Raw genomic sequence first — 27,747 nt, 5'->3', positions numbered from 1 at the left:
TACTCACTACGATTTAATTTTTCCCAAGAAAATTAATTTTCATCTTTGTTTTTTAACTAATTTCTTTGCTGCTGCTCTCTCTAAATCACTTTTCATTCCTGACACACTGAACCCAGTCGCTCTTTGAAAGGTGCAGTAGTCTCATCACCTCTGCTTCACACAAGTTTTAATTCTTCCTTTCCCACTTTTCACTAGTCCTTTATTATTTTCTCTACCCTGAGGATAATGAAGTCTTGTTTTACCTTTCTCTAAGTCCACTGCATCTTCTGGACTCATTAAGAGCTTTCTCACTGACATTGCTATGGTCTTTTCCCCTTCCTAGGTCTTGGGAGGGGACCACAAGACCTGGGCAGGTGAAAAAAAATGTATGCTTTTAGATACACACATACACATGCTTTAGGTACCTTAGTTTTGCTTCAGTCCTTTTGTGGATCTGGATCCTAAGTTGAAACATAGGTTTAACTGGTATTTTTCATTTCCCGTGAGTGTATAAATACCATGCATCACCTTTCACATGTACCAAGAGCAATACACTTTTTAATCAGAACATTAAGTGATAGCAAATTATAAAAAGCTGTAGGTCATTTTAGAAGCCTGCTCTTTTGCAGTTCATGACTGTACATCCAACGTGGCAAACAATATGTTTCTCCCCATACCGCCTCCCTTCCACTTTAAAAGTACAAAACTTCACAGAAGAAACTTACCCTCCAGTGCCAATGGACCTTTTCTGGTGGTTTTTGGAATCATAATAGCGTTGCAGAATCATAGCACTCCTACTTTTCAAATAACCAATTTCCACCTCAATGTAATTCTCCAAGTAGGAAATGAAAATGGATTTGATAAGCTTAGACAAGAAAGTCTGCTTATCAGTACCCAAGTTAAATTCCATCAATTTGCTTGACAGATTAGTAGTTCTTTATGCAAAAGAAACAAAGAGGAGAGGAGGAAAAGGTTGAATTTGCGTGAATTACAGCATTACATGTTTGTAAGTACACAGCACAATGAAAACCTTCTAGCAGCCTTACATTTAAGAATTTTGCATAATTCATGTTTAATTACATACAACTGCAATCAAGTAAGTTGCCAGTGAGATGTGGAGGACTAGCTTTTACACAGTATAAAAATTTTTCTCAAAGATCACTATATTAAACACTTCCCATTAAAAATAACAATGACAATTTATATTTTTTTTTAGGAAAGCAGTAATTGTAAAGGTTCATGGCCATAATTTTATTTATTTTTTTTAAATGAGAGTTTACATTTTTGGCTTTTCTTCCTACATCTTGATAATAAACAAATTACAGGAGAGTATCTACACCAATATAAAATACCTTGTATATAGATCATAGAGATTCTTAAGATACTGTTCTGCATCTGATTTCCTGTGTTCTTCCAGCTGGTCCTTTACATAACTCTGTAAAATTTGGGTACATCAGTTAGAAGAACTAGAAAACACAACTTATACTCAGTACTTGCCCGATTACATTTAGTTTACTGCAAAGTGTGTGTCTTAAGGTAATTCGTATATTCTTAGGGCTTACATCTCCAATTTACAGATCCTGCATTATTTACAGATAGAGTTAAAAACATCTTTTAGAAGAAAAATATTTAATAATACAAAGCAGCAGCGTGTGAAGCAAAGACAAAAGACAGATTGCTTCAAAAATGTGACTGACCAACAAACACAAAATCACCTATTTTTAAGATTGAAAAGCACTGGAGGCCTAGGGACATTTCTGCTTGAGAGTAAGCAAAGGAGATGTTAACATATTTGCTTATCGCAACACATACACAAACTTAGAGCTTTCTTCTTGTCACGTATTTGAACAAAAATATTCTTTACCATAAAATACTAAGTCAAAACTGACATACAAATTTGGTGTTCAAACACAAGCCCAATCTCGACACCATAAGATGAATAACATCTACAGGCAAAATTGCCTTTTGCAATAGTCAGCTATAATTCCACACCCTTATACAAAATTACAAATATTGCAAGATGTCATTAATTGTTATTACTAAATACGATTTTTTTCCCCTCAAGTTAGATACCTGAAGTTTAACTTCAAAGATATTTTGAATGAGTTTGGCTAGTACAGTCTCTGGATTGCTAAAGACTTCTCCAACTTGCTTATTCACTCGCTGGCAGAGAATGGCGGCATCTTCAAAGACATCATTCCTCAGGAATGCACCCTAGGATTTTAGAAGCACATTTCATAATATATTTACAACAACCTGTATGACTAAATCAATCAAGACTCAAAGAGATACATTTGAAATAAAAAGTGTTACCTCTTGACACTGTTTTATGTAGACATCAACACAATGGGAATAGCCCTAGGGAAGAAACAAAACAACTCAGTGTTAAAGCAGGTTGTCCGTACTTCAGTATAGAATAAAATCAAAACCCCTGTGAAAAAGTTATTGTTAAAAAAAAAAAAACAAAAGCAAACAAAAAAATTCATCTAGACACTTTCAAACCCATTGTTTTCACAAACCTGAAGTTACTTCACTTATCCCCACACCACATGGATATATACCAGAAGTTTCAACGCTCTTTCTCAAGCATGAAAACCAGTTCACATGCATACAAGAAAATATCTTAGAATAGCCTCTACTGACCTTGCCTCCAATTCCCTATTACCAGCCTTTATTCCCCTGCATTGAATCATAGAATAGTTAGGGCTGGAAAGGACCTTAAGATCATCTAGTTCCAACCCCCCTGCCATGGGCAGGGACACCTCACACTAAACCATGTCACCCAAAGCTTCATTCAACCTGGCCTTGAACACTGCCAGGGATGGAGCATTCACAACCTCCCTGGGCAACCTATTCCAGTGCCTCACCACCCTTACAGTAAAGAACTTCTTCCTTATATCTAACCTGAACTTCCCTTAAGTTTCAACCCGTTACCCCTTGTCCTATCACTACAGTCCTTAATGAATAGTCCCTCCCCAGCATCCCTGTAGGCCCCCTTCAGATACTGGAAGGCTGCTATGAGGTCTCCACACAGCCTTCTCTTCTCCAGGCTGAACAGCCCCAACTTTCTCAGCCTGTCTTCATATGGGAGGTGATCCAGTCCCCTGATCATCCTCGTGGCCCTCCTCTGGACTTGTTCCAACAGTTCCATGTTCTTTTTATGTTGAGGACACCAGAACTGCACACAATACTCCAAGTGAGGTCTGACGAGAGCAGAGTAGAGGGGCAGGATCACCTCCTTTGACCTGCTGGCCATGGTTCTTTTGATGCAGTCCAGAATACGGTTAGCTTTCTGGGCTGCGAGCACAAACTGAAGCCAGCTCATGTTCATTTTCTCATTGACCAACACCCTCAAGTTCTTTTCCACAGGCCTGCTCTCAATCTCTTCTCTGCCCAACCTGTAACTGTGCCTGGGATTGCTCCGACCCGGCATTTTTAAAGTTACATATGCTATTTGAAATAGTTGTTGTGCCCATGCAAATATGTTCAATTAAAACAGGCATTTCCTGTATCGTGGGTTGTTCTACTTATGTATTTAAGTTAAAACCCTCGAGTTTTACCTTGAAATGAAGCAAAACTGCTGCTACTTCTCTCATTCTGGAGATTTCGCCTCTCCGCTGGGCGCTGGTAAACTCTTGAATTAGCTGGCACTCTAAGTCATGGTACTTACCTGTAGAGGAAAAGCGGTAACAACGAAAATCCATCAGGTTACATAACACAAGCACTAACAAAACCTGTAATACTGACATTATTGCATACTTCTTTAATCATCTTTAACAATTCAAATACAGAAATACGGATCAAAGTGGATAAACTTACTTGCTATCTTCGATTTTACTTCAGAAAACCTGTTAACAACAAAAAATACCATGATTAAATTCAAATCCACATCACAAGCAAAATCACAGACATCCTAGATCACAAGTAACAGGCACTCAAAATGAGAACACACAACACAAAGACGACAGAAAAGTTACACACTTTATATCCATAAAAACCTACAAACATCTAATTCAAATCTAGCTTTAAGTCAGCACAGCAAAATTATCCCATTAAAAGTCTGTTAAGCAGTTTAGGATGTGTATGCAAGGATGATCCCGAAACATGGGCATATGAACACAAATTTGAGAACAGAGGAGACAGAAATAAGAACACAATCCATCTCAAAAGCTACAGGAATCACTAAGCACCAAAAAAGTAGACAAGGGAAGCATTAGAAAGTTATAGCTATGCGAAGATTAGTTTTTTAAAGATGTTCAGATAGAACATTACCTGTCAAAAGGCAGTTCCTGCGCAATCAAGTGTAGTTTTTGAATAATATCAGCTGCCTCTTTAATCTGTTAAGAGTAACATGACAGAATTACTAAAGAAGGCCTGATTAAGGGCTGTTCCTTTCCTTCCCCTTCACTGTCCAATTTTCCATATATGTAATTCCTATTTCTAAAGCTTGCTGAGTTGATATACCCATGGAAGAGATATCCGCCTTAAAGCTCCTGTGTGTACTTTCATGACATTTCAACGGTTGGGATTTTTTTTAACATAAAGTTATTTAGGTCAAAACATGATAAAAAGCCTTAGATGTGCCCAATATGAGCAAGTAACATGTAAGTGTGTAAGCCACCTGGACAAATAGCTCATCACTGCACTATGCCAACATAGTTATATAGCTTGCAGACCAAAGACTCCTCAGAGCTGATTAGATCAGAATGTGGCTAGAGAAGTCTCAAGAAAATCTGCACCCTTCCAGGTGGGAATAAAATACATAGCTGTAACTCAGTGCTTACTGAACTGTGATTCTATCCTTTACAGATGATTAGGATAGAAAGCTTCATGAATCACACCCATCCAGAAGAGATCTCTGTTGAACTCCAAAGCAAAATGGCTAGCCACCTTTCAGACATGTCAAGAAAAGCCATGACAACACTGGCATGGAGCAGTAAAAAAGGGGAAAATAGGAATCAAGGAATCAAAGCAAAGCCTAGTTAGAGTACCTCACATTCTCCCAATGAAGGACAAATGGAAGCTGTATTAGAAATTACTAACTGTGAGGTCCAAAGTAAAGATCAAAATGAGTCAGTTAATCATACACCTACAAAATAGGAATAGTCACATGAATAGAAAAGCTAACAAAGGTAATACAGAATGCAGATTTCTGATCATTTATTCTTCCACAGTCAATCAGCATGGGAAGTGCACCTAAGCAGGGCTTAGTAATGTTTCACTAGGCTGACTCAAACTATAGAAAACACCAATTTGAAAATGTGGGGAAAGAGCTGGTTGTAAATGAACCTCAATGGATTTAAGTACACGATGCCAACTGGCCCAAACCAGCCACAGCTCTGGGACAGTTTTAGAGGCTTTGTTATGCTGTCTTGGTGACTGGAAGGTACCTCAAAGAGGGCAACGAAAGCTCTAGCTACTACATTCAAGCAAAACCTTTATAAACTGACACAAGGGAGAACATGCAATTTATCTTGTTCTTCCTGTTACTCATGTTCCAGGGATCTAGACTTAGAGGAAAGTAATGAAATCCTATTCTCCCACCATTTAGAGCAAGTTGGGATTAAAACTTCAAGAATTGAACAAAACACACAGGTAAGAATACATAGTACAGGCATTACACAAGGATGGCTGTTTAGCAAAAATAGGGGCTCTCATGAAGTATATCCACTCTGCTTATTGAGAGCAGCTTATGTTTTGAACTGTCAGTTTACAATAGCCTCTTAAGTCCAAAGCAGCTACGCTCCTCACATAAATCCAATGAAACAGCAGTTATTTCTATAAGCTTACAGCAACCTTAATATCTAACAATTGTGATCAATGCTGACGTCATTAATCTATATATATCAGCAGTTATTCATCAATGTTAAAAAACCAAAACCAACCAACCCACAAATACAGTATTTTTTTTTGTTTCCTCTTTAGATAATAGCTGTTAACTAACTTGGTTTTTATTGAATTCAGGGCCTTTTCTTATGCATAACAGAAGCCATGACAAATCAGTTCTCCATGGTTTCTGCTTAAATCTATACATATTTAGTTTTTAATTGAATCAGTCTTCTGTAAACTATCAAAATAAATACAGATTCTGTAAAATGCTGTAACACACCTGGAGAAAAAAATCTGAAATACTGTGGACAAGTAATGGCAGGACAGAATTTTAACAAAATATTTTTATGAACAAGCTAAAAGGCATAATGGAATAACAAGTACAGAAACTAAACTGAGAATAGGATACAAAAATTATAGTAGACACATTAAACATAGGACAATGCCATTGCATGATAAGCAAGTGAGCTGCCAGATCATTTTGATAGTTTGTTTTAACTGGAGTGATTTGCTCACTTCAAGACCCTTCAGTACAGGACAAGGACTAGTTAGGTGGCAGCACAAGGGAGATTTTAAGAACTGACCCTACTGGGAAAAATATGAATTCCCTAGGAATAAGTGCATTATAATTTTTTTCCTGCCTCTCCTTTCACGGTATCCCTTGCCTTCAATGTCTCAAAGAAAAACCCACACTTATGAGGGATGGCATAGTACGAAAGAGTCATAACATCTTCCAAACCACTATCTAAGCTCCACATCAGTTCAAAGATCAGACAATAATGGGAAAGCATTTGATATTACATTCAAGAATATTTGTTACTATCTCGTATTTTAAAACCTATTTTTAGTTCAAAGATTCATTAAGATGTTACAGCACATGCCTAGTCAGTTTCTTCTAAAAACACTACTTCTAATTACTATTTAAATAAGGAGGCAAAAGTTATGGAACAGTACTAACGCACCTACATGGAAATTAGTTGCAGTAAGATAATTTGGATCCAGAAAACCTTGTCTGTGTTCCCACATACTTCCTCTGCAGACTAGCACAAGACTTCTGGCTTTTACTACATTTGCCCTCCCCCTATTTACTGAATATCTTATTAGTCTTCAGACTGTATAAAGATTAATTTGTTTACTTATTTCCAGGCTTACTCTATTTATCTACCTTTTTTTTTCAGATCCTCCAACAGAAAGTATTATGAAACTTCAAATTATAAGTGAAAGTTGAATTATATGAGAGCCTCTTCAGCAGACAATACAATTCTCTTTCACTTATACTTTGTTATTTACCATGTTGCTATTAAATATTTTTAAAATGCATGTTTTATTTCTACTCAGGAAACAAAAGAAAAACAGAGATCCGGAAAAGGTTGTCCACAGATGAACTTCAGTTATGTCGAAACCTTTCTGTTTGACTTAGAAGTTACAGAAAGTTTTATGGGCTCCCTCTTTGATTAGGGCAAACTATCAAATGGTAATTACCATATATCCACAGACCACGAATCAAAAGTCACTATGCAACTGACTTCTTGGGAATACAACTATATGAAATAATTAGTTTTTCATTTTCCTGAGAGATACCTTAAGGCTCAGTTGAGAGGAAATGACGATTAACCTGTTATTGGGCCCTTTGTGAGCAGCATTTCAAGCATGTATTTTTTGCTGAATGTGCAAACCAAGTTTTTGCTATTCCCACATACTGGGGGAATTTTTTTCCAGAGTACAATCATAGCATTGCACAGAATTTAAGGAAAGTGCAAAGATGCATTAGGATGCACCTTAAAAAAAAAAAAAACCCAAAAAATCCTCAAACCAATAACTTACCTTTCAAACTAAATAAGGAAATCCAGTACGTGTCCATTTGCTTTCAGCTGGACACTTTTCCTTCAGTTTATTTCTATTAGCCACACCATTCAGATTGCATTTGCTTCATGAACGTATTCTTGAAGCATAAGAAAAACAAAATGCTTTAACATTTCTTTGAAGTTTTCCTGCCCAGTTCCTCTAAATTCAAAGGGTGGAGACATAACCACAGGACTATACAAAGCCCAAAGGCATGCTGTGACAAAAAGGTATCCAAGGCCAGTGGACTGACCCAACAGAGTAAAGTTTCACAAAGAAGTTGTATTCAGAAACATTCTACATTACAGGGTGGATCTGAGGCAAGGGGTTCAAAGAAAAAAGGCAGATATTTGTGCATTCTAAAGTTGCCCTCCCAGCGTTTCTCAAACCTTGATAATTTCATAAAATGAAAAATGCCAACATTGCCACATTAAGCATCACTGAATACAAATGCTTTATCAGCAATCTGCAGCCTAGTGTTGTTAATTTACATTTCAGAACAATGAAACTTTAACAAGTCAGTCACTCACTAGTTTGAAGTCTGACCATGGTAAGTCATGGTAGCAGCTTGTAATTAGGGCAGTACTGCCTATTGCTTTGAACTGCTTTCATCCTGCTGACAGCTCTTACCTTTTCAGAGTTTGTAAAAACATCAGACTTCAGCTCTCCATCCAGAAACTCATTAAAGTATTTCATCAGCTTCTGAGCCTCCACAGCCCGTTGCCGTGGTGTGTTTACCCCCTCCAGTTGGTCACCAAGGTGACAGACCTTAGTTGCTACATAGCTGATGTGCTCATCTAGTTCTTGAAAATGTTGGAAGGCAACCTGGGAGAACACAGGCACGCACAAAAACCCACATGATTTCTGTTTACTGTACTTTAAGAAACACTAGATTTACATCAGTAAGAAACACAGTGAACACAAGCATTAGCTTTCCAGGTGTTGCATCTCTGAACTACAGAGCTAATCAGAACCACTAATGAAGTACACACAAACACTTAAAAGTTCAGTGTCTTCCTTTTAACTATTGCAAAGACTCAGCACTTTCAGAATAACACTCATTAATGGTACATGCAGATACGCCCCTTTTGACAGGAGAAATTGTTCTCCATCAAAACCTCTTTATTCTTATATCAAACAGTAGCATGCTGTACCAAGAAACGTTAATAGAGCATGTGATGGTTTTAAAACTTGCAAAGCTTAGCACTGACTATACTCTTTAGATTTTACCTGGTTGCTTTTCTGCAGCTCTTGTACTTTCTTGGCAAATTCCTTTGCTTCCTTCTGGCACTGCTGTTCTAGTTTCTCCACCTTTCTCTGAATCCTTTCATCCATTACCTGTAATTCTTGGATATGATTTACAAATTCTTCGAGTAATCTGATTTAAAATAAAATGCAGGAAAGCAGACTTTAGTTTGAAAGACACAGTCTTCTACAGAGAGCTTAAAAAACCTCAAAGAAAAGAACTTGCCTACAAGGCTGATATAATTACATCTAACTTACAAATGCTATTTTGTTTTAAACTACATCACCCTAGCTGCGTAGAACTCTATGCCTACATAAAAACTATGTAATCACATAATAGGCCAGAGGAGAGGGGAATACCAAAATACCAATCACCCAAGAATGTGGTTCTGTCACAGGTACAAAATCCCTGTATTCCCATCTTCCCTAGAGAAGTCTCATAAGGACAAAGAGTTTAGGCTACCACATCCCTTCACTCTAAGAACAGGGTAATATTGTCTACTGTACATGTTACAGTAAACTTGTAAATCAGTATCCTCTTAACAGGCAACGAATACACTCGTGTAGTCTCATAATGTCATTTTGCTTACAACCATTTTCTTTCTGGATTTTACTTTTTCCTCTAACATATGACATTTTAAGGATTTTTTTCCACCCTTTCCTATCACTTTGATTTTTCTTCCAGACTCACTCTTCCCAAACACAGGAATGAATTCCTAAATTTCCTCTCTTCTTTTTCATTCCATTCTCAATGTGTGCCTCTTTCTCATTTTTTTCCCCCCCATTTATCCCATTCCACTCATCTTTTCAGCTTATGCTTTCCTAAACATCCTAGTCAGTGATTCTCAAGGAATGAATTATTCACAGATCCTCCATAGCCATAACTCATGCTAATAACTGAAAACATGTGAAAGATCTGATAACGCTGCTGCCCAGGTTTAATATTAGATCAGAAGATGAAAGGAAACATGAATCTCTTCCAGGGAGCTATTTCTGGACTACTCAGGAATTGCCTATTCAGAATACTGTGAATGTGAAGCCCTTCCAACCTGCAATGCTGCTGAAGGCAGATGAGCAAGCTGCTCTTCTCCTGACTTCCCATGAACAAGCTAAAGATTCTCAACAACCAGAAGTGAGAAGCAGAATGTATTATTCTACCTTCACGACTCCTTTCCAGTAACAGGTGCAGCACCTCTCTTGGCCAACAGCTTTCTTCGAGCAACACCTAAATGATACTAATGCAACTCTTCAGCTGAATGGAGAGTCACTGCAGTTTCAGTCTGAACTTCTGCTGTTAGAATGACTGGCTTGGAGCACTGATTGCTGTACTGGTCTAAAAACCTATTTCAAATTATATCTTTACATGACTCAAAGGCACAACTTACTGAAGAAAACTGGATTGAGGCAGATGTTTATGACTGCCTTCCTCAACTTCCTGCTTGCCCAAAGCCCAAGAGTAAGCGTGTTGCATTAGATTCCACAGAAAATCACAAGGAGCAAACTTAAGTTTACAGAAATATATTTTAAATAAACTTTAAACAACAGTGACACAAAGCGTACTTTCCAACAAAAGCCTGGAGAAGTGCAGACAGTTTCTATTCAACAAGCTGATTCGGTTCCATTTGACATTTGTTTTTTAAACAGTTATTGTGCCAGCTCAGCATTTATTCAGCAATAGTTCCTAATATAATGAGAGAAAAAAGAATGCTAAAGTAGAAGAGGTAGCTGCTGGTCACATTTCTCAGAATAAAGACTCTAACATTCTTTCTACCAAACAAAAGCATCACATTCTAAAAACAGAAAAGAAAAAACATACACCAAAAGGTCTGGGTTTTTTTTATAGTAATTTTGGCTCCCTACTCAATATTAGAAGATCCCACAAGAAAAATATTTCCTGTTGCAGGATTCTCCCACTTGTCCTGAAAAATTTAAAAGTGCATCACAGGAGTTAACACAAACAAGCCAGCGGAAATACAGAAGACAGGTTAAACTGAGTAGGTATTGGTACAAATCATTAACTACACTAAAGCATATATTAGGCCCAACCTGAGTAGGTATTGGTACAAATCATTAACTACCCTAAAGCATATATTAGGCCCAACTGTGAAGAAAGAGCTATAGGAAATAATGCTGTGTATTTCCAGGCTTCTTCCTGCTTAAATCACATGCAAAGCTCTGCATAGGACACAGGCCCCAAACCCAATGTCAAACATTCAGCACCTTGCAAGAACTCAAACAATATCCTTCCTCTTCTTTCACACCTCCAAAGAGACAGACTGCTCCAGAAGGAATGTCCTTTGACCAAGTTAATGAAGTGCTTCATGTTTCTTTTGAGTAACAATAGCTTGTCTATGATGTTAATAATTCCTAAACTTTGTTTTGGTTCTATCTCAGTTTACTACAATGAATGATCATGTGGATGAGAAGTCAGGAACAGTTATTGCACTTGCTCATCTCCCAGGTTATAATAGTGTGAAAAAAAAATTAGTTGTATCTCTAGAAAAGCTACCAATACTGGTACAAAAGCTAAACAGTTTGAAAGAGTCACTCTTCAAAACCAAAGAATTTCCAGAGGTTTGCAGTACAGAAGCTTAGTTGTTGATGTTCAACAGATGGTGCTGTATAAAACTGTGCATCTGAGTTACCAATGCAACACCCAATGTCAGCCCAGTAACTGAAGATCTGGCTTCTTAGGGTTAGGTTTCTCACAGAGTCAAGACAACTCACCACAAAGTAGAGAAGGTCCTACACTACCTCTTCCTTCCCCACTTCCCATACCCTAGCTTTGAGCCTTTCCACACAGACATTCCTTCTCACCGCCAGTTCACAGACACAGAGTCTTCCCTTTGCACCTGCTCCCAGGCTTTTTCAGTCAGCAAAAAATTGCTAACTGAATGACAAAATGTTTTGGTGGGGTTTTTTTGTTTGGTTGGTTTTGGGTTTTTTTTTTTCTTCCTATGAGTTTAGTTTTCTGACACTTTAGTAAGTTACATCAGCTTATCATGAGATTGGATGCCCAGAGCTAGCTCAGATGAGCCATCATGGTATGCAGCTCAGGAGCAAGAAGGGCACGAGCCCATTCATCAGCAGCAAGCTGTTCATTTGATTCAGACTATACAAATTCACACAAATTCAGTTTATACAATCTAAGTTCACACTGCCATGTTTCTCCCTTTCTTCCCATCCTACCTTTTATTTGCACCAATACTGTAAACTACTGGGTCTTACAAAAAGCCAGGTCAGGGAGCTAAACTGGCAAGAAACTCATTAAATTAACTTAAATATCATAGCAGCAAAGTCTCATATTATGCCTTAATCCAGCAACTATAGTGCTTTGGAACATTCATGTCTGACAATATCAATTCTCCTTCCTTCAAAAGGTCTAAATCAGAAAGTTACTTTCCTTACCCTTGTTACTGAATAACTGATTCATGGTCACAAATTCCAGCAATTTTCCAGATGAAAACCTCCCTGGACACACACCAATACTGCCTACAGGCTTTTTGTTATATACGTAATAAAATGGTACAATTAAAGATACATTCACTTCGACCATTATGCAATTTTACTTTACCTTTTTGGATCAAAGGCTTCTCCACCTCTGGAACCTCCTCCCGGTGTTCTCCATGCCAGGCGTTCAATGTATTCATCTGCCACAAAAGGCTCCTAGCCACAGAAAAAAAACTCCTTACAATGTGCCACAGCAGGTTGTTCCTTAAGCAGCTGCTTACACATAATTTTAAAAGTGTGCAGAAGCTTTGCTACAATGAAAAGCAAGTACAGTGTGGACAATTACCCCGTCACCTCTTATGTTTATGTATTAAATATGGGAACACTGTTCTTAACACAGTGGATGTGAACATCTAGTCTAGAGATAGACAGGCTACTAGCAAAGAATTTGCTACAGGTCTGGGTAGAGTTGGCTCTAAATTACCTCTCCTGATTTCCAGATGAGCTTATGGCTTGTCATTATAAAGTGTGAGGACTGGAGCACCTCTCCTATGATGACAGGCTGGGAAAGCTGGGGCTGTTTAGCCTGGAGAAAAGAAGGCTCCAGGGAGATTTTAGAGCAGCCTTCCAGTACCTAAAGGGGCTGACAAGAAAGCTGGAGAGGGACTTTTGACAAGGGCCTGTAGGGATAGGACAAGGAGGAATGGCTTTAAGATGAAAGTGGGTAGATTTAGATTAGATGTTAGGAAAAAATTCTTCACTGTGAGGGTGGTGAGACATGCAACAGGCTTCATGGAGAAGTTGTGGCTGTCCCATCCCTGGAAGTGTTCAAGGCCTGGCTGGACTGGGGCTTTGAACAACCTGGCCTAGTGGAACATGTTCCTGCCTGTGGCAGGGGTTTGGCACTAGATGATCTTTAATGTCCCTCCCAACCCAAACCATTCTGTGTTTCTGTATGATTCTATGAACCTGCATGATTCTATGAAACATGCAGCAGCCACACTGATTTGACATACTATATTATGAGATCCATCTGTCAGCTGTGCAGCAAATCAGATAGAACTGATCTGTCTAAAAAGTTAAATGGCAATTCTTTACAATTGCTCAAGCCTGTGATGCAGTCCACAAAGCAGCATTGCCAGCAGAACTGGCCAAGACACTGCCCTCTGACACAGTGTGAGAATGCCACTGGACACTATGCAACACCAAACCACAGCGGCAGAAACAAAACAGATAAGGAAAAAAAACAAAGCAAGCATAAACACAGATGATGGACTTGACCTTCCCAAGAAGTAAAAAACAAGGCATGAATGATGTTAAAAATGCAAGGTTACTCAGGTTTCTTCCACAGTTTTTGCTGGAGCTTCCACAAAAATACTTCACAATACCTGTGAAGCGTCAAGATTACTTCTCCACCCAACAATATTTTCTGAAGGCAGAGACCTCATTATAAACCCAAGACCTCCTATTTAATTGAAGTATCTAGAATATTTCTTTATGTAGTTTAATGCTAAATACTCAAACCACAGTCCAACATCTACCCTTTTAAAAAAACTTAAGAATTTGTCACTTCAGATTAACTGGCAATCTAGCAGCACTGTTAAGGTGCTAACAACAGCACATCTAAGATCAGTAAGCAAAGTATTCTCATAACCACCAGGATTTCACAGAAAGCATTTAGAACCATTGCTGCATGTAATTTAACACTATGAACAGAGCTGGGAGTGGTTCTGGTCAGAAGTGGTATTTGCCACAACTTATTTCTGATAACAAAACATGTGAAGATGTCATAATTACTTTTGATAAAGTTTGGTTTTTAAAAAAATAAAAATAAACAGATCTCCATAGGTACCAAACTGGTTCCTGTATCAACAGGTCTAAAATCTCATCAGAAGTAATAAGGAGGAAAGAAAAACAAACCTCCGTTATTATAGTGTTATTTTAGTAACAAAAAACAAAGGTTGAAAAGCAAACATTGCCAGTTCAAAGTCTGTCATTCCTCAGAAACACATTACGGTCTATCCAGTAAGGCACAGCTATTAAACAAAAATACAAAAGTTTTTAAAATATACTTTGCAACATGCTGAATCCTGCCAGGTAAGAAGTTTCACCATTTCAACAGATCACTCAGAACCCACTCATTCAAAGACTTACTACAGTAACTAAATTTTGCTCAGGCTTCTTGGTTAAACTTTAAAAATAAGTGGATGATACCACATACAAACAATTTCTCTGCAAGTCACTTATCTCTAACCCAGCTGTTTCTGACACACACTGTGAAGTTTCTTTACGTGAATCCTTTTTATCAAAAGCTTAACACAGTCTTTTCATATCAAGTGTAAATTCTCTCCTTATTTCATCTTTCCATCTAGATGTTTGGGAACATTTTTGCAATTTCAATTATAGGTGAAATCAGCCATTCAATACAGTAACATTTCCTTCAAGGACTTCCTAATTACCTTATGGCTCTTGCACCACTTCTCCTTTACATGAAAATCCCAACCACAGTCTTTCCTCTTAGGATCCTGTAAGTCAACTGGAGTACCACTCTATTTACAAGGATATCAATATCAAGTACATCGCTATGGAAGAATCCTATATATGGGGTGCACTGTTTACTGATGCTCTGTGTGTGCATGTAACATTTTCTACATTTTACAGTTTTTCCTGCAAGCCTGTTTAAAACCTTCTCTCCTACAGAAATCTGGTATACATGCCCTAGACACTTGAAAATTGTAATAATTAAAAAATATAATAACCATCTTGCTTATCCATCTCTATAGTCCTCTAACGCTCCCTCAAGTGCATGTGTTCACAGGATTCCTGCAGTTCCCTCCCCTGCATCCCCTAAACCAGCCAGATACATAGCAACATATACTGTGATTAACCCCAAATCCAGGTGCCACCTGACCAGCCATGAGGCCAAACCAGACTGGCAGCAACCAAGTCCCCTCCACTGCCCTCCCCAAGGCAGAGGCACGCATCTCCCTCTTCTGCAATGCTCATCCCACCTCACAGTCTGCCTCTCTCCTGCAACATCTGCTATTCTGCAAAAATTATAAACTGGTGTTTTGTTTTAGCAACCTGACACATCAAAGTATTGATTAGTTTAGTTAGACCTAAATGACAGCAGAATCACTGCATACAGGTGTAGCAATATTTTAAAGGGGCATACCATGGAAAAATTCTGGTTTTTAATAGCACTTACACAGGAATCCTGTTCTTCAGTTTTTAATCATATAAACCTAGTTCTGTATAATTTAAGAAATAGTAACTGCAGGGGATATTATTATGTACACAACACTGACCAACAGGAAAAAAAAAAAGAAAAAAAAAAAGAAAAAAAAAGAAAAAAAAGAAAAAAGAAAAGAAAAAAAAGAAGAGCTTTTTCATCCAAATTTTTACAAAGGGTGTGCTAAAAACAATCTATTTGATTTATAAAGAACAACTGAAGTTCAACAGTCTTTTTAAGACATAATTTCACAGATTCCACTGCAAACACAAAACTTTACAGTTTCATTTCTATATTGTGTCTTTAACATACATTTGCTCTCTTCAATCCTATCTTGATAATAGGGCTGCCTACAGCTGACAGATTAATTCCAATTTTGTCTCCTATCCCATTTTGCAGAAATTGCTGAAAATCAACTATTACAAACATCATTTGCAAATTCTTTGCCTGTTATCAGATCAGCTCCAACAGTCAATTTCTTCACAGCTTTGAGCTTCCCTCTAGCTCTACATGAATTAACATGATGTTACCCATTCAGCCAATACTACTGATTTAATAAGAGATATGCCTGAAGTGGATGATAACCTGCTTTGATCTGGCCTATATAGACAAAACTAAACTGGACCTAGCAACATTAAAAATCCGTTTAGAAATAATCATGGTTAAATAACACTTTGAGTTACATGAGGAACCGAGTCCATGTTGTGCCCATTTTTTAGCACAGATCCTTCTACGCATCTCCATTAAAAAGTACTTTCAAACACATACTCATGAAAACATGGCAATCAAATACCACCCCCAGTATGCAGCTATGGGTTACTCCCAAAATAAGCACATTTTCATGGTCTAACATATATGGCAGTGACTTCAAACTAACACAGTAGGCAACATTATTTTAACGAACGTCAAGAAAATCTCTCTTGCCTTTGGAGAGAAAGAAATACTGGCTTTCATACTGGAGAACATAATTTCAAGCCCCATCTCAAGGCAAAGGTGTCCCCTTCACTGCAATTTCATCTTTATTACTATTGCAAAATGGAACAAATTGTTGCATGACCCCGACATGCAGACAAAACAAAGTTTTCTTTCCACAGCCAAGTTATCTCACATTCAACATCCCACAAAGAATGGAACCATCCTGTCATCACACTGAGAAATCAATGGACTCCTAAGACAGTAAGGGAAAAAAACCAACACCCTAGCATCCAGCTATTTCTAACGCGATACATTAGTCCTGCTGTTTTTTTTAAATCATGTAAGCCAAAAAATGCGATTCATAACACTCATGTGTCATAATAGTGACTCATAAATTCAAGCGCATACAATGCATTTATGTAAACTATAGATAGAGGATCTTCCAGAGAAACAGGAAGACCTTTCCTGAAGTCTGAGCAAAGCATGTCTCAGTATTAACACACCAAATGAACAACTGCCTCTTGAGCTACTCAGAGAGCAAATACAGGATACCTGGTAATGATACCATATCCCCATCCACTAGCATGGGAAGATAAACACTTTTTAGGCTCACGTATAATGACAGCCCACAATGCAGGCCAAAAGATAATTGGCCAGACTCTTGCTGTATTCCTGCCCTGCCATGTACAGCATTGGGCAAGTACTCAAGTTTCTTGTGCCTGTTTCACAGTAGCTAAAGGGAAGGTGAAGTTACCTTCTTGCTTCAGAAAAGCAGAAGCTGTGACAGGACACCGTGGTGCTGGGGTCAACTGAATCTGTGCTTTCATAAGAACAAGGGTGGCGGTCGGGCCTGGCACAGCCTGGCACCCTGCTGAAAGCGGCACCCCGCGTGCTGCAAAGCCCTGGGGAAGGAGGCCCAGGCGTAAAAGGATCGCTAGCTCCCACCCTAAGGAAGGTGATTAAATGCTTCCCCCACCGCCTGCGGCATCAGCCTCGCTCCCACTCCCCCGCTTCCTCAGCCCCCCCACCGACATCCAGCTCCCAACGTTCTGGCACTGCGCCGCTCGCCCACGGAAGGAGGTCCAGTTTCCCTCACCGCCCGAGGAGGAAGGAGCTCGCCCAGGGGAGCTGCGCCCCGGCCGCAGAGGGGCAAGCCCTCCGCATTCCCTCAGAGAGCCAGCCGTCCTCACCTCCACCTCCCGCCCCCGGGCCCAGCACGGGCCCCTCCGTCCGGGAAAGCCCGCAGGGAACCCTGGAACTACCCACACCCACCTCGAAGAGCTCGGCCGTGGTGGCCATGGCCGCAGGGAGGGCAGCAGAGCTCCTCCTCAGCGGCCCACCGCCAGCCCGCCGATGCCGCCCATTGTGTTCCGCAGCCCCAGCAGCACCAGCCGCCGCGGCACCGCCTCCCCCCGCCGGAAATGGGCCTGCGCCGGACGGTCGCCGCCGCACGCAACTCCCGACTCCTCCCTAGCTGCGGCCGCCCCTCCGCAGCAGCCGGGCTACCATCGGCGCCACACCGGTGCTGAAACGGCTTTGAGGGCAGTGTGGCTCCTCAGGTATGACCCTGGGGCTGGTGGAGCCGTGCTCTTTTCTGGGTAAGGGCAACGCGCCGGACTGGGGGCCTGTGGAGACCGGGGAGGCGGGGATAGGCGCAGTCCTGGCAGCCAGGATAGGCTCTCGGATCGGGCCGGGCCGGGCCGGGCCGGCGTGGGCCCCTTCAGGGGTCTGGAGCGCTGTAGGGCGGCCAGCGGCGGTAGCGGGCGAGCTTTGCCGCTCTGGCAGGAGAGAAAGCTGGCGGGGTCGCGGCAGCTTTAGAGAAACAGGGGCTGCCTCGGGCTCTGAAACGTGCAATAAATGCCGAGCAGTGTGATGTTGACTGAATCCCTTCAGCAGCATCAGTGCGCTGCTGGCCCCTGTCCTTTTCTGAACCTGATTTTGAGAATTCCTATGTTCTTAAAATGTGCTTTTAATGAAATCTTCCTCTTTTTTTTTTATTTTTCCCCTGAGTTCTGCATTTTGTGCATGACTTTTCACTATTCCTCTTTCTGTTACTAGGTAAAGATTTTACTTAGCTCTTCTCTGCCTTGATGTGGAAAAGGGCAAGGTGGAAATTATTAAATAGTCAGATGAACAAAGTGGCTAAAGTAGAAAGCATGCATTTTGCTTATATATTCTCTTCTTGTATTGTTCTGTAACTAAAAAATGTATTTTCAATCAGAAATGTAACTTTTGATTTCATTTTATTTTTTGCATACAATGACAGGGGTTTTTTTTTTTTGTTCGTGGAGGAGTCCACTAAGTTCTCCAATGCAGGGCTTTTTATTCTGAACTGTATAAGCATTCTAAGTAAGAATTTGGGCTAGGCAGGCTGCTTTTGTTGGTCTGCCAAAATTTGTTGCTATTTCAGAGGACTCAGAGGAGCAGCAAAATAGCTGGGGTTAGGGAAGTGAAAAATGTTGAGACCTGGTTAAAGAGATGTGATCTACAGTCATTGTCTGGATTCACTAAAACTGAAGAAGGAGGCAAAAAAACCCAACGAAAACAACAAAAAGAGCAAGTAGACTATCTTCCATTTTCAGGTGCAGACATATCTCTGCATCAGACATTCCTCTCATTGTTTTAGCATTAGTATTATGGTCCTTGTAGTGCCTACAGGACCAGAGATGAGGCCTCCCCTCTACAAACACAGAGAAAGAGAAAGCCTTGTCCCAAAAAAACCTGAGTGTAATCACCATGGAGGAAGAGGGGACTGGTGACAGGGATATGTGAAGTAACTTGTCACACAGTAAGTGGCAGAGACAAGGAATAGTGCTCCTTTGAAAAGGGCAAACTATGCTTGATACTTCAAGTGATTTCCAAACTTAGATCTTTCAAGTTCTCAGAGAAAATAATAGGGCTGTGGAAACCCCAAGTTTATCCCCCTAACTGACCTTAAATTCAACAAAGCCTGCAGACAATATAAAGAATGCTGGATCACATGGAAACTATTGGTTTCAGGACTTACGCACTCAGCTGGAGATACGTGAGCCGTGATCTTTAACCTCAGAGAAGACATCTGAGACATCAAAGCATTCTGCTTTTCTTGAGCCGGTCATAACTTAATTCGGGCAACAAGTATGGTCTCTCTTAAATCACCAAAGCTCATTCATCCCTGGAAACTTTAATCTTTTTAAGTTTTCATCGCTTTCTAGAAGCAAATACTGAAAAACTGAGATCTGAAGGGCTAACTAATCTAATTACTCAGCTAAAGCTGGGAATATTCAGTGAGAGGAGGAAAAGATTGCTGTGGCATGGGGGACAGCTTCAGCAAATGGAGCAGACAGATGGGGACATAAGTAAGACAAAACTAGACTGAAGTATTTCCCCTTCCTTTGTTTTGGAAACACTGACCAAAAATAACAGATGCTCACTGTGATAAACACATAAATGTATTGGCTTTCACAAATCATAGGTCTTACCATGTGGATATAACTGCATGAATGTGCAAAGCTCGCTAAAGACACAAGATTAGACAACAAGTTGAAAATGGCCAGAACTCTTGAGCAAGGTGGAGTCACATAGCAAAACAGTTTGTAAAGGTAAAAGAAAGGGAGGGGGAGGGGCTTGATATGAGGAAAGCCAGTGCCTGAAAAACACAGGGTTACAGTACTTTTGGCCTAACTTAGGCCAAAGATAAAGAGCAGTGTTTGTGTTTTAAGTCTGTGGAATTTAGTGGCCCCACTAAACATGAATGAATAATATCACACCATCCTTCTACTTACCAGTTGGTTTAGAAACAGTGCCTCCCAAACATCTGTTAGCTTTGGATACCCCCTGTCTGTCTGTCCAGCAATAAATTTTTCAGGAAGGTCACACTGTTCTAAGTCTTTGCCAGCTATCAGAAGAATTACAGATATGACTGGTTTCAGCTAGTTTTGTGATTACTGGGGCATCCAACTGTGCCAAAGGTGAAAAGTACATTCTGAGGAAGACTGCTTACTTCATCTTGAAGGCCCTGACTCACATGAGGAAGACTGCTTACTTCATCCTCAAGACCCCTGCTCGCAATCACCAGAGAGCAGTGCACAGATGCCAAGAGGAGACTTATGATAATAAGTTCCTGGAGCAAGTTAAAATATGCCCTGCCTATATGCGGGAATCATGAATATGTATATGACTAATGCAATGGCAAAAGTATATAAACCTGTAACAAATGCCAATCAGTGCACCTCTGGCTATGATCAGGTGCCCAGCACTGTTGCTCTTGCTTTGTTGACTTTGTCCCTCAATAAAACCCTGTTATTTCTATTAGAGGAGTGAGCTTTTATTTCACATTCACCAAGGTTACACGTAGCTTCTTATCGACAGCCTTGCTCTGGAAGTCCTCACAAATATTCATGCTGCAAAATGACTCTGTATCTTTGCACTATAAAGTAGGTGTGAGGCTACAAGGGGGTGTCTTAACTGAGACTTGTATCCTGTTTATGGATCTTGTAGTTCTGGCTTCTTTCTACCTGTGCATGCCTTTTCCTTATTGACCAAAAAAAACCAACAAAACCCCTAGATGCCTGATGAAGAGTCAAAGAAAAAAACGGTCACTGAAAATAGGAAGAGTAACTGCCACCAGCAAGGGACTGCTAAACTCTGCTACACAGTTAAGAAAAGATGGTGTAGGTAGGACTTACAGGCAACAGGATAAGAGCCATGCAAGTGTTCAGGAGCAGAAGGGGAGTGCTACATATGTGGGTCATAGATGCAACAAAGTACCACATTGCTGGAGTTACAAGTTCCATGGCAATTTAAGAAACAGTCTGGCAATGAGTCCTTAAGAAGACTGCCTAAAAAAGAGAAACAAATGTTTCTCCCGTGTTTGTGTGTTAGCATGGTTCTGAATGCAAACAAGCATGCAGCCTGAGAACAGATCTGCTAAGGAGATGATTCATAAAGTGATTTAACTACTTGCCTGGTGTGTAACCTGTGATATGCTCTTTGAAGATTGTGGATAACTATTAAGAGAATAAAAAAAAAGAAGCTAGAAAGCTAGCCTGTTACCAAACTTAATGTAAGAGAGACTCATGGGAGTCTGCATTTCCAAAAAAAGAATGAAAAACAATCCATTTGTAGAAGTAATAATTTTTCTTTTCTCAGCTATTTATTTAAAGACAAATCCTTGGTTCCTCTTGATAGTTTTAGATTAGCTTGAGAATAAATTAATTCTTCTCTCCTTTACAAGTAATACTGCTTCAGAAGAAAAAATCCCAGACACAGCATTAAACAGCTTGTATAATTTTTCTCAAATATTATCTGTAGGAAATTTTAAATTGAATATATACATGGATGCAACATAGCAATTTTTAAATATACAAAACTGTGTCTCTGTGACATTATGATTACTTAAATACTTGAAAAAATGAAATGATTAAACAGTCATAAAAGCTTAGTCACATATACTGCATATGCAGTGTGGAATCTGTTTTGCTTCCCTCCTCCCAGTCCATGCAGCCCATGCCAGAAAAATTGACTTGTGTACAGTGAAATGGTGTTAGATTTATAATATTGTAAAGATTTTAGTTAATCTCATTAATCAATTAAAGCAATTGCTGCAGATCAGTTGTGTAAGTTCAAAACAGCAGTGGTATATTAGCATACTATAGCTAGGCAAAAAGCTGTTGTAGTTGAATTTTATTATGTGCGACATCTGTTTTCTTAAGTGTCTGAAAACTTGTCTTCTTGAGTGTAATTTCACCTCTTAGAAATAGTTCAGAATCATAGAATCCCAGGGTTTGGAAGGGACCTCAAAAACTCTTCTAGTCCAACCCCCCTGCAAGAGCAGGGTAACCTAGAGTACATGACACAGGAACTTGTCCAGGCGGGCCTTGAATATCTCCAATGTAGGAGACTCCACAACCCCCCTGGGCAACCTGTTCCAGTGCTCTGTCACTCTTACAGTAAAGATCTTCCTGATGTTAACATGGAACCTCCTATGCTCCAGTTTACACCCATTGCCCCTTGTCCTACCACTGGGTATCACTGAAAAAAACCTAGCTCCATCATCCTGACAGTTGCAATTTTGCTGCACTGATGTGAGTCATGCTTGGGTTCATTAGTGTCGTTTAAACATCCCGTACCTTTGCACAACAGGAACGGTAGACAGGTTCACATTTTATCTAAGAAATGAGTGAATATGCTTGCTCAAAGTTTTCAGGAAAAATCCACCTACTAGAATGAATCCTAATTACACATGAAATAATTTTATTGACAGTGATTTAGATCACTGTTCCTGTCACTGTTTCTATCAGGACACTGCTAGCTTCCATTTACACAAGGTTCCTTTTAGTACCAGAGAGGCCTTTAGGAGGTACTTGAATACCTAAGAGAAACCCATCCTTCATTATAACAGCGGGTTGTGTGGTTGATATGATAATTCAGGTGGGAAAAGATGTGCAGCATTAAGATGCTCTTATTTCCATGTCACAGATGTTAACCCTGCTGTTGAAGTGTGCACTAAGACCTTCAACAGGTCAACACACATGCCTGTACCCTCTGACAGTGCTTTTCTTAAAGCCTTGCATTTTGAACTGGAACTCACAAATGACCATATCTTCGCGAAGCATCGAGATACTTGTACCTGAATCAATCATTCATTGGTATATTCAGTTTGCACCAAGGGAGGGGATCTCTGGCCCATGCTTGCTTTTCAGAAGAGTGGTCCAATATATGCATGTCTTCCAGTAGCTGAGGAGACCTTGGAGCCTCAGCTACCCCTCCTCACTGTTAGTGGACTCTTGCAAGGACTGGCTTTTCTGTTAGGCATTGTGGGTTACATCTCTTCAAGTCGGAAAAATGAAGCTGAGTGTGAAAATAGGCCAGCTTCAAAATTTGCTTATACATACCTGTCTGCTTGGCACCCCCTTAAACATACATAGTTTAAACAGCTTGTTTGATGACATTCCAGAAATACCTACAGATAAGAATCAACCAGCTTGGAGATCCAAGGCAAATCTCAGATGAACATCTGTATCACTGAAAAGGTAAGTGTATGCAGTATGATACAAGAGATGTTGTGTACATGTAGCAAGTTTATGGAACTGTAAATTGCAACATGATAGCATTTTATGTGCAAGTCTGATCAAAGTATTTTTCATACGAGCACACTGGGAAAGTAAGTACTTATGCCATTTTACTTTGGGATGTGAACAGTCAATTTTTAATACTGTAATATTTCAAAGTTTAATGAAATACTACTTATTAGACTGATGTGTTAGTGCCTTTTATTTTGATCTTTACTGACTTTTTTTTCCTGCATGCTTCATGCATTTTTTCAGTGACTATTTATGGGACTTAAATGTCCAGCATTCCAGATTTTTATTGTTTAATATTAAAAATTGGGGAATATTAACTAAATAGATCAACAATAATTATGAAATACATTAAAATTTGAGTTTTCTATAATTGATGTATTTAACATTCATTCTGAATTATGCTTGGAAAGCACACTATGTTATCAGAGTATTTGTAACTTTCAATGTTTCAAGAGGAGAAAGGCCTAATAAACTGGATCATGACAATTTAGTTAATGGCAAGCGGTGGGATATTCATCTCTGAAGGAAGCTAACTGCACTTTCAAAGACTGGGCTATTTCCCACCAGCGATGCTGGTAGGAATTATAAGGGTATACAGCTTCTTGATCTCAGAGGGACAAGTTTCTAGGTCATCTTGCAGAGGGGATGGCCTTACATAAGAAGAAAGCCCTGGCGTAATCGTGCGCTGCTGAGCTGGCACACGGAGAGATGAGACAATGGATGTGCTGCACACGGTTGCTGTGAGAAAGCTGACTTGGGACCACAGTGACCACTAATAGCATGCTTGAATCCATTAAGCGGATATTGTAAAAGTAACAGAATTAATTAGACTGTCAGCAAGCATGTTTATGTAACATCGGTCATATTGTAGCTATACATTAGTCCTTGGTTTGCATATCTGTTGTTTTCATGCTAAAGAGTATTTGTCAATCAAGAGACACTTAGCTAAGACTGCATCGCTAACCCTACCACATGGGAAAGGCTACTGAAATGGGAAAGGGGCTTGGTTTTGACAATATTTGTTGGTCCTAATATTTGAAGCCAGCTAAAAATTTTTAGTGTGATTTTATTATTTTTTCTTCTAATGCTTATATTTGATTTTTTAACATCTAATTCTGACTTGAGGGAGTTAATCTAAAATAACTTGACTTCATTTTTTAAGTGTGACATAGAGGGATCTGCACCAAACATAACCCTCAGCTTGAATCTCCCGACTAATGGTCCTCCACTCCAAGATATCGTGGTCCATCATTTTGTGACTTCCATTGACACTGCCATGCTGATGTCCAGTAGTGCTGAACCACTGGATGATTCTGTGTACAACAGACCTTACAAATTTCGTTTAATTCTTCCTTCAGATTTCTTCAATTTGTGTTACTACACTTCCCAGGTAATAACATCCCTGATGCTTCTTATTTTTGAGTCTTCAAGCAGGGATAAAAATACCTGTGTTGTTGAATGTGTCTGAATGAGTTTCAGTCTGATAGAGACAGGTAATCTATTTTTTATATAATAAACTGCTTGGAAAGACCTTGAGTCATCTGAATCACATTCAGGAGGTGCTAATACCTTTGCTTGGCATGGCTGCTCATACTTTAAATAACCTATGTAGGTGCCTGAATTAGAAAAACATATCCAGGCTGAGATATGTGAAGTGCATATACCACAAGTCTGTGTATCTCAAATAGCCTGAAGAGTAGAACAGTATATAACTGATCTTATGATGATGGTGTTAACCTATCTTGAGAATTAACATATTTTTTCCCCAGGTTCCTGTTCCACCAATTTTGGGATTTTATCAACTTGTTGAATGCATCAAAAGGAGCGTGACCAGCAGGTTGAAGGAGGTGATCCAGCCCCTCTGCTCTGCTCTTGTGATACATCACCTGTAGTATTGTGTGCAGTTCTGGTGTCCTCAACAGAAAAAGGATATGGAACTGTTGGAACAAGTCCAGAGAAGGGCCCCAAGGATGATCAGGGGACTGGAGCACCTCTCGTATAAAGACAGGCTGAGAAAGCTGGGGGTGTTCAGCCTAGAGAAGACCTCATAGCAGCCTTCCAGTGTCTGAAGGGGGGCTATAGGGATGTTGGAGAGGGACTTTTCATTAGGGACTGTAGTGACAGGACAAGGCGTAACAGGTTAAAACTTAAACAGGGGAAGTTTAGATTGGATATAAGGAGTAATTTCTTTGCTGTAAGGGTGGTGGGGCACTGGAATGGGTTGCCCAGAGAGGCTGTGAATGCTCCATCCCTGGCAGTGTTCAAGGCCAGGTTGGACAAAGCCTTGGGTGATATGGTTTAGTGTGAGGTGTCCCTGCATGGCAGGGGGGTTGGAACTTGATGATCTTAAGTTCCTTTCCAATCCTAACTATTCTATGATTCTATGATTCTAAGAGCAATCACAGTTAAAAATAACAGTTAATTTAAAGCTTCATGAAAGCATAAAGGATTTTTTGAGTACTGTAAAGCTCGTATACCTTTTTTCAACAGGTAAGAATAAAGAAATTCTAAATTAATTTCTTCCATTTCTCTGTAATCTTCCTGAAATAAACCTGTCAGGAGTCAATATAATAGATTATGGTCCATCAAAGTACTACCAGTGGATAGTGACCTTGCGAAGTTCTGATGCCCAATTGGAATTCTTGTAATTTACAGAAAACAGAATTATACCAGAATACTTGGAAATGTTCTGAGTACTTTTGTTGTGCATCTCATTCCCCTATGGTATTTTCTCATGGGAAATACTGTCCCAATCCCAAGTGGATTAAGTCTCAAGATCACTTCCAAACCAGGGCTACCCATTCCTTAAGACTGCTAATCCTAGCTACAGATCAGTTTATCAAAATATAGTTTTTTAAAGTTAAAACAATAGTTTTCATTTAAGCCTTTCTGACAACTGCTATGACTACACTATCACATCATTATCATGAAAATTTAAAGATTAAATGATACCAAGTTGCTGATGCTGATCATAGTGTTAGTAAAACACTATCAGTGAACTAAGGACAGTAAAATATCATCAGCTCTTCTTTGATTACTAGCTTGAGACTGTGGTGATTTCTTCCTACTCTGTAATTTTTTTTTTGTTTTTTTCATAAATTGCTGTGTGCTCAGGTATGATTTATTTCTGTGCACATAAGTAATGTCTTTCAGCATTGTGTTGCTTTCTTTAATAAAATGGTGTTAGCAAATATTAAGCGATACTAGTTCCAATGGTTTTATTTATTCTCTCTTAATGTAGGTGCCTCATCACTCTATTAGAGTACAAAGTTATGACCAACTGGATTTGTCCCAAGAGAAGAGCCTGCTGGTTTGGGTCATTGGTAAGCAGAATACCTGTGTTACTTCCTCCCCTAGTCAGTTTGAACAGTGCAAGCAGAGTTGGTTAATTTCTTATAGATGCTGTTTCTGGCTTTAGGACAGAAGTTCCCTAAATCTTTGGAAGGTTCTCTGACTGGAACCGTCAGTTTGGCATTGCAGGCAAGGAGCACCCAATTGATTATATTTGCACTGGGAATGCTGCTTACATAAAAGCAAAAAATGTAAGATGTGATGGATGAATTGGGAATACCCAGCTACAGAACTCAGCTCCTGCATGGAACATGAGACTGTTGCTGTCAGTGTCACCTCACCAACATCCCTTGGTGGTTGTGGGCTTATGTGAATTAGAGCAAAAACCACATCTACTTATTCTTGAGTTAACACATGACTACTTCCAAGTCTGCACCAAAAATACACTAGTTTGGAACATGGTAGGTACACATTAAATCTGAGCAGTATTAATGGAAGCATTTTTATTTGTAGCAGTCTGTCTGTTGCTGCCTCTGTCAGTCATGTTAGCTGAGTCTGTAAATGCCTTTTGAAAACTGTGGTCTACACTGCTAATTTTGTGACAGGTCAGTCCTAAATTGTAACACAAAAAAGAGTTTTTTCATATTGTATGGTTTATATCAAGTATGCAATTTATATTCGTTGAACAAAATCCAAGCCGTCCCTCTGCTTTTGATTTAACCTCTGTTTGAATTTTAAGCTTATGAGTGATAAATTAGTAAAGGTAATTGAAGCTGATACTTTAAATGTCTCATTATCAGAAACTATTTTCAAATAATAGTAAGAGTCTTAGCAGGTTAAAGAGGCCATTATACCTTTCCTGTAAACTAGTAAGGATGGATTGGTAGTCTCTTAACTTGG

General features: G+C 39.5%; 2 protein-coding genes across 2 annotated transcripts in view; one reads left to right on the top strand and one right to left on the bottom strand.

Annotated features, from left to right (window-relative positions):
• Positions 1-17,901, bottom strand: part of EXOC5 (exocyst complex component 5) — a 29,604-nt gene extending 11,703 nt beyond the window's left edge. The window contains exons 1-11 of the mRNA XM_034061393.1: positions 17,765-17,901; positions 12,470-12,561; positions 8,881-9,028; positions 8,281-8,475; positions 4,252-4,316; positions 3,799-3,827; positions 3,540-3,649; positions 2,293-2,337; positions 2,053-2,193; positions 1,332-1,414; positions 705-914 (exon numbers count right to left, since the gene is read on the bottom strand). Coding sequence (XP_033917284.1) covers positions 705-914; positions 1,332-1,414; positions 2,053-2,193; positions 2,293-2,337; positions 3,540-3,649; positions 3,799-3,827; positions 4,252-4,316; positions 8,281-8,475; positions 8,881-9,028; positions 12,470-12,561; positions 17,765-17,791 — 1,145 coding nt within the window. The 5' untranslated portion in view covers positions 17,792-17,901. The remainder of the gene's footprint in view (positions 1-704; positions 915-1,331; positions 1,415-2,052; positions 2,194-2,292; positions 2,338-3,539; positions 3,650-3,798; positions 3,828-4,251; positions 4,317-8,280; positions 8,476-8,880; positions 9,029-12,469; positions 12,562-17,764) is intronic.
• Positions 17,812-27,339, top strand: AP5M1 (adaptor related protein complex 5 subunit mu 1). The gene is given in 14 exon segments (XM_034061394.1): positions 17,812-18,090; positions 20,909-20,913; positions 22,952-23,327; positions 23,329-23,465; positions 23,468-23,503; positions 23,506-23,572; positions 24,715-24,946; positions 25,326-25,368; positions 25,951-26,004; positions 26,007-26,046; positions 26,798-26,823; positions 26,826-26,879; positions 26,975-27,019; positions 27,022-27,339. Coding segments are annotated over 14 exon segments (1,455 nt in total). The 5' UTR covers positions 17,812-17,845; the 3' UTR covers positions 27,117-27,339.
• The last annotated feature ends 408 nt before the right edge of the window (positions 27,340-27,747 follow it).

This window comes from Melopsittacus undulatus, chromosome 4 (genome assembly GCF_012275295.1).
Source record: "Melopsittacus undulatus isolate bMelUnd1 chromosome 4, bMelUnd1.mat.Z, whole genome shotgun sequence".
In the NCBI taxonomy this organism is placed as follows: Eukaryota; Metazoa; Chordata; class Aves; order Psittaciformes; family Psittaculidae; genus Melopsittacus; species Melopsittacus undulatus.
The sequence above is the reverse complement of the archived record's forward strand: the minus strand, read 5'-3'. Positions and strand labels throughout refer to the sequence as shown.